Source organism: Dendrobium catenatum, unplaced genomic scaffold (assembly GCF_001605985.2).
Source record: "Dendrobium catenatum unplaced genomic scaffold, ASM160598v2 fragScaff_scaffold_911, whole genome shotgun sequence".
Classification (NCBI taxonomy): Eukaryota; Viridiplantae; Streptophyta; class Magnoliopsida; order Asparagales; family Orchidaceae; genus Dendrobium; species Dendrobium catenatum.
The window spans coordinates 500,583-512,092 of NW_021319373.1; the positions used below are offsets into that span (position 1 = coordinate 500,583).

The following is an 11,510-nucleotide window of genomic DNA, read 5'->3' on the forward strand; positions in this document are numbered from 1 at the left end:
TACAATCCTAATAAAGGTTTACTATTTTAAACCATTAAAAGAGAAACTAAATGAGTGAAATTGCTTGAAGTTTTCTCTATCAAGTCTTCTTTAAGTTCATCCAGCAAAGCCTAATTGAATTTTATGTGAACTATAAGTTTTCAATAATTTCATTTCATGGGAAGCCTTATTTGGTTGTTTGCATGGGAAAAACGAAGTTTTAATAAAAAAATATATTTTCATTTATTTTATTTGTGAAATTAAAATTACTACATTTAAAATATTTCTTTGCATATTTTAGCTCAATATTAATCTCTAACTCCACACAAATTAAATGATGAGTCCAACAAACTTCCTCTTTTTTAAAGTATATTTTTAGACTTCAAATAACCAATTAGATCCTCAATTAAAATCAAATGAAAAAAAAAAATCCCCGTATTTGTTATTGAAATATTCCAAAACCATTTCCATTCGCTTCCACCCAAACCAAATAAAACCAAAATTTCCCGATTTCTTAAACGATCCAATCGCCCTTAAAAACCACCCTCTCTATTTTCTCTCCTCATCCTTCACCTTTCCGTGCTAAGAGAAGTATATCAAGGAAATATTAACAATATAGGAGATCTATAACCGCCAGATATGCAAATACGCAGAGCCAGATAAACTAATACGCGCAGCCAAAGCTCCCGTCCCTAAATGCGGAATTGCTAATGGCTGGCCACTCTTGTCGGCCCGATCCTTCTTTTCCTCTGTTTATTCCTACTGGATTCCATAACAATCCTATATAGCTCTATTCCCTAGCCGAAGCCCTAAAAACATACCCACCCCACCAACCCAATGTTCCTCACATTCTAGCGATCTTCGAGGTTCGCTCGGCCAGCGGTCGGGTCTGGTTATCCTGCTTTGCTTCCAAAACCTTTTTTTCCAGACTCTCTCCGACCATCTGTAATCTTTTTTGCTTTCCGATTTAAAAAAAAAAAAAGTAACACGATTACAGAAGAAAACACGCACTGTAAACAGAAGAAAAAAAGCGAGAAGAAGAAGAAGAAGAAGAATGGAGTGCGTACAGTTCAGGCCTTGCTTCCTCATCCTCTTCTCGGCCCTCATCCTCACCGCGCCCGTTCGCTCGCACATTGGTGATTTCGACGATTTCTGGCAGAAGCGGGCTGAGGCTTCCCGCGCTAAGGTCCGTGAGTCTTATAACCCCGACCCACATGGGGCCACCAACGACTTCAATAGAGATGTGTTCATGTAAGGCGCATTCTTATTCCATTTGTCAATTTTATAAAATGGCAAGAAAATTTGAAGCATCTTACCAATGCATTATATAAGCGCAAGATAAATATTTAAAATAAGAAGATATTTTATTGAAATTTTAATATAATTATATAAATTTTCAAATAATTACTTTGCATACTCAAATTAATTCTCTATTCGCGTGAGTAAAATTTAACCATTATGAAACGTTGATAAAAAAATCATTAATTTAAATTATATATCAATCCTTTTCTAACAAAAATAATATATTAAAAATCCCTAATGCAGTTAATTTTAATGAAGAGTAATCTTCTGTTTAAATAGCACTATTATCCCAAAAATTACACTCATAGTTTTCCTCTAAGTTTTATCTCTAGGGTTGTTTGATTTGAAATAAATGGATGCAAAGACAACATATTTCAAAATTTTGATAATTAATTTCAAGTAAAAAAAAATGGAGCATATTTTTAATGTATCTAAAATTCATCTTTTTTCTATTTTGACATATTTAAAAATAATTAGATTTGTCATATTTGTAAATTGCAATTGTTACCGCCAGCAAACACTAGTTATCATAGGACGCCACATTGATCACCACCCGCTACACACTACCAAAAATATGCCTATTGCAGTACAATTTTTGGCATATCCTAGTGGTTATAAACACCACAACTTTCTTTGTAGTGGTTTTAAAACTATTGCACTACCGCTGTAATTGTAATGCGCTGCAACGACACTCCACAGCGGTTTAATTACCAACAGGATAGTTCTGGTGAAGTGGTAAATTTATGCAACTTAAGATCATGTTTATTGGATAGTAAGTACTATATAGGTATAAAACCCCCTTCGAATTTCATTTTTTTTAGTGCTGTTAGTCCGTACAAACTGACCTTAGTACGAGATGAACTGAAAAATTTGTGAAAATCTGTATGGTTCGTCTGGACAAACCTGGGTTCATCGGGACGAACTAAATAATTTTTTCCCGAGAGCATCGTCCAGGGACGAAACAAATTGGAATTAATTTTCGTCTGTACGATCCGTGTCCAGAGGAGTTCGTCCCGGGACAATCTGGGCATCGTCCTGGACGATCCTGCTTGATAAATAGAGGATTTGAGATATTTTGAAGAGAGAGAAAAAGCAGGAGAGAGAAAGAGAAGGAAAGAAAGGAAAAAGACTTGGTTTCGGAGGCCGCGGAGCTCTTTTCGTTTGATGACGCAGTTGGAAGATTTGTCTGTCTCGCAGTAAAGAATCCGAATCCTATTTCTTATTTCAAAGATTTCGTGTTTTTGTATTTTTCTGCTCAGTTTTGTGTTTCCGTTACCGAAAAATGTGCATATCTTTGAATTGATGAAATATTTACCGCTTAACTTTTGGTATGCTATTGAAATGATATTTTTGCACGATTTAAGTATTTTATGAAATGTTTTCACCGTATATTTTGAGTTATGTGCGATTTTTATTGAATAGAAAATTATCTGAATATTGGAAATTATTGTTTCAGTACAAGTAAAGCTTTGAAACGTTGTTTTATACGATTTCTGGTAATTTGGTAATTTTCTGAAACTGCGTGTTTTGTCTTTGTTTGGGATTTCTGTTGACTGTACGATATTTTAAGGATTTCCTTCAATTGAGTTAAATTGTGTTTGTTGATTTCATTGTCTTAATAAGATGTATATGAATGTAGACATATGATTGAATCTACTACTATTATATTACTAAAAGACAAGTAAAGAATGGTTGAATCGTTGGTTGAAGATTGACCTGTACAAGATGGTGGGCCGACGGTCTTTCCTTTAATAAAAGGGTTTGGTGTTATCCTCTATTGATCACGTGATATAACGTTTGAGAGTTATAAGGAGATTATTGCGCCGACGGGCAGGGGTGACGACTCTATTATTGAGCCAACGAATTACTAACATCGATACTAACCTTGAAAAACGTCTTAATAGCCAGTGATTGTACTTGTTAAGTAAGACTATTATACTGGAATGCATGTGTAGAGTATTAATCTTATGATTACCTTATGAATTTACTAATATTGAATTAATCTATTATTATTGATTGATTTATTGATTACCGTACGAATTTATTGATATCGACGGATTTATTGATATTGAATTGATTCATTGATACTATGGATACCGATATTATTGATTCATCGATACTATAGATTTATTGATACCATTGATTCATTGATACACTGAATATTGATCTGCTACATATGATACACTGACCACGTGATATAGAATATGTTTTTACTGTATTAATTTGATTTCAACTATTTTTCACGATGCTTTATTGATTTGATTGTTTTATGTGATTCCATACTGATTGATATTATTGACCGATATTGATTTCTTTATTTAACAATTTGATTTATTTTATTGCTATGATTGATACGATATTGATTTGAAGGATATATTAGATACGACGATTTCTTTAATGAATTGTATGTTTAGCAGCATTGTTACTGCTACTATATGGATTTACTGCTACTGATGCATTCACTGATATTGAATGGATTTATCGCTATTGTACGGATTTACTATTACTGCAGGATTTCATTATTATAGCATTATTGTTCATGACATTGGATTGTTACTGATACTGATTCATGCACTGCCATTACTGATTTGCTGTACTTATATTATGCATGTGACGCACTGAGCAAGTCATAAGGAACAACTGAAGTGACATGTGCTTCACTAAACACGTGATATACTGATATTATTGACAAGATAATTTATTGACTGATTTGATTGATATTAATGATATGAGGATTTCTTTAATGATATAGATACGATGATTACTATAGATATTTGACACACGTGCTGATTCATTGAGCTTTACGAACTTTTATACTATTTATTAATTCTTTTACTGTCGATTGAGGATTTTACTGTTTCTATATTGATATTATTTACGCATTGACTATTGTTACTGTACTGATTACAGTTTATACATTGATTTTCGTTACTGCATTGATTACTGCTTTTGTACTGATTTTCATATCTGCATCGATTCAATGATCATGTGAAAGTGATTAGTATTGATTCGACTATTTGACATGCATATTGCTCTCATACCGTGCTTTGATTTCAGTTGTAGTTTTTGGTGACCTGTTGGGCTTTCTGAAGCTCATTATACGTGGTTAATATTTTCAGGTCAGGGCAAGGGAGCAGGAAAGTGAGGTTGATCAAGACTGTCAATAAATCCTTTCACTATAGATGCCTGGGACGTCACATTAGGATAGAGAACACTTTTAAAAAAATAATGAACATACATCAAACAAAGAAATAAAGATCAAGATATATCTTGTTTAGTGGACAAAATACAACATTAAACTACAAAGATACGGCTAGGTTATAACATAAGTTGAATTTCTTAACATTAAACTACAAAGAAACGTCTAGGTTTGGCCAGTGATGGACATCAAAACCAAGAAATAGTTTATATGTAAACTTTTTAAATGAAACCTTAGGTTATAAGTGGACAAACCGACCGGCCAAGGAGATCAAGAAGAGCTGAAGACAACCAAACAGACTTGAGGCTTTGATGTAGTCGACCTACTCTCTCACCAATCGAATGCTAATATCTATGTACGAAGAAGAAAAGAGCAGGACGAGGGAATCACACTCTCTTGCAAAGAAGGTGAAAATAAAAAATGCGAGCAAAGGTGATCGAGAAGATAGGGTCCGATCGAGTTTAAGACCTAGGGTTATGTTTCGCTATCTCGACGGTTAAAACAGTTTGTATTGCACCAGTTAAAACTGCTGCAAATTGTAGCAGTTATAACCGATTAAAAAAACTCTTTTTAACAGTAGTTTTCAAACCGCTCCTAACAAGTGTTGTGAAAACACAACTTTTTTAGTAGTGCCATCACTATAGCCCACCACTACCACCTAGAACATTCGCCGCTCGCTACTAGCCATCGTTATTATTATCCGTTACACTACCTTCAATTTACTTCAAGCCAAGTAAATATTAAAAGTAATAATAATAATAATAATAATAATAATAATAATAATAATAATAATAATAATAATAATAATAATAATAATAATAATAATAATAATAATAATAATAATAATAATAATAATAATAATAATAATAATAATAATAATAATAATAATAATAATAATAATAATAATAATAATAATAATAATAATAATAATAATAATAATAATAATAATAATAATAATAATAATAATAATAATAATAATAATAATAATAATAATAATAATAATAATAATATTGGTGTGAGTGTGTGTGAGTTTGTATTAGTTGGCCTAAATGCCCCGAAAAATTATAATCACCCACATCATGGTCTATTTGGTTGCATCGTTAGCAGACATCACTAACCGATTATTATTTTTTAAATAATTCCCTTAAAATAAATATGAATGGAATATAACTCCTATGTTGGAGAAGTCTGTTAAAAGATGTTATACATTGGAGTTATGTCTTTAGAAATTCAATTGCTCATTCTTTCCTTGAAATAAAAAAATATAAAATATTAAATAAAATCACTTTAACTTATAATATACTAAGATGTTTAATCTTTTTATATAATCTTAATTTTGAAATTTATTAGGCAACTTATTTTTTTAAAGTTTTCATTATTTAAAATTATTATAAATTTGATTTTAATTTTTATGAGTATTCTAATTCTGTTATAAAAGTATTAATCTAAACAAAAGTTCAAACTTCCATTATATTATATAATAAATGCAATATTACCACTTTATAAATGCATCATTTAATATTCTCTGCATGTGACAAGATCTTCTTTGTAACGAACAAAAATAGTCTAATACAAAAGTTTTAACTTACATCTACATTACCACTTCATTATTTTATATAATTTTGGTTACAGCTTCTCATGCTCCCATGCAAGTGACAAGTTCTTATTAATGCAAACCATGGCTGCCCTGAATTGTGTGCCCGTGCCCATCGATTCATATTTCATAAACCTTGATAAGCTTATCTTTCTTAATAGTTAGTGATAAATAGTAAAATGCATGACTCCAATATGTGACATTAGAAATGAAATCATCTTTATCAACCAATGGGTCATCAGTCATTTCAAATTTACTTCACTCAAATACGATTAGCATTAATACTTCAAGATGAGAGAATACTGACATTATCTGCATATACATCTTGTATATAGGGCATTGGAGAAGAACAATACACACAGATCCCTAATATCAAGGAAGCGAAGTCCTACAGATCCATGCTGGGCCACAAACCCCATTGATCGATGCTGGCGCTGCCAATCTAATTGGGCCAGTTACCGCAAGAGATTGGCCTTTTGTGCTAAGGGCTTTGGCCGCAATGCCATAGGTGGTGTCAAAGGTCGCTTCTATGTAGTGACAGATGCGTCCGACAATGATCTTGTCAACCCCAAGCCGGGGACACTTCGCCATGCCGTTATTCAGGTCATAATAATTTAAATTTAATAATAATAGTAAATTATACTCAAATTTCATGATACATTTTTTTTATCAAATTGGTGCTAATTTTATTAATGCACAATTTATTTTATGGTTCACATGTTATTCTTTAATAACTTAATTTAAAGATAAATATAATTAAATTACTAGACTTTATAAGTATGATACAATGAATTGAACATCTTTTATAATTAAGTTGTTTTAGTCTTTTAAATTTAAGAATAATTTTGGACCACTTTTTCATTACTTTGATTTTTAGATTATTGTCACCCTATCATTTGGCTATTGATTATTTACTAATTTTTTGAAATTTTTATGAAGAGAAGTTGATTTTTGTTTTAATATTAGAATGTGAAAGCTGTAAAAAAAGTTATGACTTTAATGAAAAAAATATATTTAAAATATCTATAGTAGTTTAAAAAAAATTATTTTTCATAGAAAAACTTTAAAGCAACTTTTATAAAAGCTGTGGCAGGCTCAAATAGACTCATAGGATTCGCTTAGGACAAGTGAAGCTTTTAATAAATGTAATGCTAGTTATTATATGAGAAATAAAATTTTCAAAACTACTATAAATATTACATATACATTTAGAAAATGTATAGATGTAATATATTAGCAAATTTGATTGCAAGAAATAGCTTATCACTACATAAATTTCTTAAAAGTCTAAGAAAGTAGTAGACGTAAAAATACGGCTTTGCTCGAAAAAGCAAAAAAAATTGATAAAGTTGTCCCATATAGATCGATAATTATATAATATAAAGGATTAATAAATCAATGATATATATATATATATAATAAAATTAGCCTTACTTTAAAATTAAGCGTATATGATCCTAAATTTTTGTTTTTGTCTTAATTTAATCCCCTCTCACTAAAAGCTTAATTAGGTTCACAACTTTCGCATGATATATACTTAGGCTGAGCCATTGTGGATAGTGTTCGCCCGTGACATGGTGATCCGCCTCAACGAGGAGCTAATAGTAAATAGCTACAAAACCATCGACGGTCGTGGCGCCAACATCCACATCGCCTATGGCGCCCAAATCACCATCCAATTCGTCCACCACATCATCATCCACAACCTCCACATCCACCATCTCAGCCCTGGCAACGGCGGCATGATCCGCGACTCCCCTTCACATTATGGCATTCGCACTCGCAGCGATGGTGATGGCATCTCCATCTACGGTGCCTCCAACATATGGATTGACCACATATCCATGTCCAACTGTGCTGATGGCCTAATAGACGCCATCATGGGATCCACCGCCATCACCATTTCCAATTGTCACATGACAAATCATGACGATGTAATGCTCTTTGGCGCCAGCGACTCCTTCGCCGGGGATGCCCTTATGCAGGTAAATTTAAGATCCCTCAAAATTCTTAAGTATATTTTAGCATTCACAAATTTTTTGGCTTCCTCACCGCAGGTAACGGTTGCCTTCAACCACTTCGGGCGTGGACTCGTGCAACGGATGCCGCGTTGCCGGTGGGGCTTTGTCCATGTCGTCAACAATGACTACACACATTGGCAAATGTACGCCGTCGGGGGAAGCCAGCATCCCACTGTTATCAGTCAGGGGAATCGATACATTGCTCCGCCGGATATCAACGCCAAGCAGGTGACGAAAAGGGATTATGCACCGGAGGCTATCTGGAGCCAGTGGACGTGGAAGTCGCAGGGTGATCTGATGATAAATGGAGCGTTCTTCGTTGAGTCAGGGCAACGATTTATTAGCAGATACACGAGGCATGATATGATGAGGGCCAAGCCAGGGACGTTCGTAACCAGGCTCACACGCTACTCTGGGACCCTTAACTGCAAGATCGGATTGCCTTGCTAATCCATGCATCCATCCATTGGCTTTTCTTTAGTTCTATTTTCTTTAGCTTTTTGGTTTCTACATTTGAAGATGACCGATTGATTGACGTTTCAGCCGGAAGGCATTTGTTTTTGTTTTTGTTTTTGTTTTTTGTTTTTGTTTGTTTAGAACGATCTACTCATATCCATTCGTTCACATTGTGTATTGCAAACAAAATTGTATTAATATCGTGATACATTTTGTATTAAAATAAGATGCTAAATAATATAAGGTGAAAAATATTTAAAATTAGAAGGTATTAAAAATAATAATAGTTTTTTTTTTATTAACAACAACAACAATAACAAGCATTTGTCCCATTAAATGGGGTTGATTACATGCATGAAATTTTTTTCTTTATTGTGTCATATTAAGAGTTAGATTCTCATTTATATCTAATAAAAAAAAGTCATTTTTAATGCTTTCTAACTATGCTTTTTAGGTCTTCCTCTATCTTTCTTAGCAAAGGCCAGATCCAATACATTTACTCTCCTAAAAGAGTCATAAGAATGCCAACATTTTATGTGATCAAACCATCTAAGGTGACTCTCTCTAATCTTATTAGCCATTGGAGCTACTCGATCCTTTTCATGCATATACTTAACTTCATGTTCCATCTCTAAGTGTAAAGCTACTCATTCGCTTGAGCATCCTTATCTCTATAACACTTAATTTGATGCCTCATTTTATTGGTCAATATTCTGCGCCATAAAACATTCTATGTCTCACTACCATCTAAAAAAAATTCCCTTAAAGTTGAGGGGTATTTTTTTCACACACAACTTGCTCGATGTATTCCTCCACTTCAACCACCCAATTTAAATTCTATTAATAATATCCTAATTTGTTTTACCATTTATTTTAATATTATACCTAAGATATCAAAAACATGCACTCTTTTTAATGACTTGATCACCTAATGTAAAAATCCCGCTACTTTAGACTTTAAGATTAACCTCCATAATTCAAGTTTCTCATAAACTCCCTCTCTATTCTTATTAACAAAAAAAATATCATCAGCAAAAACATACACAAAAGTACATCTTATTGCAAGTGTCTAGTATGAATATTTATGACTAAAGAAAAAAAAAATGGGCTTAAAGTTGATCCTTAATGTAATCCAACTAAAATAGAAAAAATACTTGGTAAAAACATCTTGTGTTTGAACAATAATAACAACTTCTTTATCCATATCCTTAATGACTTGAATATAAGAATTATTAACTCTTTTCTTTTCTAGAACTCTCCGAAGAACTTTTCCTGAAATTGTATCATATACTTTCTCTAAATTGGTAAATATCATATATACATCCTCCTTACCCTCTATATACTTTTCCATCAACCCTCTCAACAAATGTATAGTGTGGACCTCCGAAAGGGATCCGCTACAGAGTGTAGAGGGTATACGACCGCACCACCCCGAGGGATAGAAATGATCGCAGGCCTTCGCGCTCTTCGCAAGCAGCCAATAGAAGGGCATATTAGATCATACATACGATTAACCATTGAGAATAGTGGCTCTCGCCAATGCACCCCGATGGGAAATAGTATGCTTAACCTGATCGAAACACCGAGTTTCTCCCACCCTATACATTAGTCCAAGTGGGGTTTATTTAATGGTGGAGTTCCGTTTCCCACGAGCGTAAGACTCCGTGGTTAATTACATCTCAGGTCGGAGCCTGAGAATACTCTCGATTAAGGATCCAACATTATTCCTTCCAGAAAAGGGATTATCACAAAGGGAAGAATAAGAAATCCTACTCAAAGGGAAAAAAAGGTTCAAGTGAGCTCAGTCAACACACATGGCTCACAATAACATCTGGAGGGACTAAGGCACTAAGAAGAAGGTGGATATCGAAAAGGAAACAAATCACTCAAAGCATGCAAAGGGAAAAGATGTATGTGGCATCATCTACGTGATGCAAATAAGCAAGATTTATAGTCCATAAAGAAAAAGGAACTTACCCACCAATGAGACATACTATGAGACACCGAACGTAGTAGCCATGAATCCTAAATCTAAGATTGGTTTATCATTCCACACCCAATACTAACACCTGTGTCTTAGCTAATACATCTGGGCTTATATCTTGTAGAGACCATTTTTTGGTCCCAGGTTTGTCCGTACGAAGTTCAATCGTCCGGGACAATCGGTACAGGTTGTGCAGGAAAACAGTTATGGCTGTATGGTTTGTCTGGACGAAAGTAGGATCGTCTGGACAAAATTCTTACCGAGAGCAAATCGTACGGGACGATAATTAATTTCGTCTAGACGAAATCTGTCTAGAGCCCAAGTCGTCCGTGACGATAATTAATTTCGTTTGGACGAAATTCGTCTAGAGCCTAGATCGTCCGGGACGAAGTTGCGATCGTCCAGTACGATCATTCTTGATATATAAGGAAATGAGATATTTTTGGAAAAGAAAGGACGTATAGGAGAGAGAAAATTGAAGGAAAAGAAGGAAAAGAGGATTTTTGAGTGACTCCGGTCTGTTTTCATTCGTTGTGGTAGTTAGAGAAGTTGACCGACTCGAGGTAAGGCACATTCCGCCTTTCTCAATTTTCAGAAATGAGATTTTTGACGCATTTTCTGTTACGGATTTTGTTTCCGTTAGCGAATTTCTGGTATTATTTTCTCCTGACAAAGGTTTTACCGCGTAACTTTTGGTATGTCTTTGAGATGATAATTATGCACGTTTTGAGTATTTTCTGGAAGATTTGTATCTGACATTTTGAATTCTGCGGTGTTTTAATTGAACTGCAAATTATCAGGATGTTGAAAAATATTTTGTCAGTACAATGAAAGTCTTATAATGTTGTTGTGAATGTTCTGTGGTAATTTGGTAAATTTCTGGATCTGTGAATTTTGTGTAAATTCCGTATACTGCCGTTATGCCGCTGAGTTTTCGTACGATTTCTGAAATTCTGAAAAGAGATGATTTGAATG

The 11,510-nt window shown here is 33.7% G+C and overlaps 1 protein-coding gene across 1 annotated transcript; it reads left to right on the top strand.

Annotated features, from left to right (window-relative positions):
* Nucleotides 1–1,033: 1,033 nt before the first annotated feature.
* Nucleotides 1,034–8,545, top strand: LOC110095389 (pectate lyase-like). The gene is made up of 4 exons (XM_020820917.2): nucleotides 1,034–1,230; nucleotides 6,410–6,677; nucleotides 7,616–8,059; nucleotides 8,132–8,545. Exons 1-4 carry the CDS (start codon nucleotides 1,034–1,036, stop codon nucleotides 8,543–8,545), a joined length of 1,323 nt encoding a protein of 440 aa, XP_020676576.1.
* Nucleotides 8,546–11,510: the final 2,965 nt, after the last annotated feature.

Coding starts and splice junctions, on each gene's coding strand:
- LOC110095389 (XM_020820917.2), top strand. CDS start 1,034: ATGGAGTGCGTACAGTTCAGGCCTTGCTTCCTCATCCTCTTCTCGGCC. Junction 1,231..6,409: donor TTCAATAGAGATGTGTTCAT/GTAAGGCGCATT, acceptor TCTTGTATATAG/GGCATTGGAGAAGAACAATA. Junction 8,060..8,131: donor CCGGGGATGCCCTTATGCAG/GTAAATTTAAGA, acceptor TCCTCACCGCAG/GTAACGGTTGCCTTCAACCA.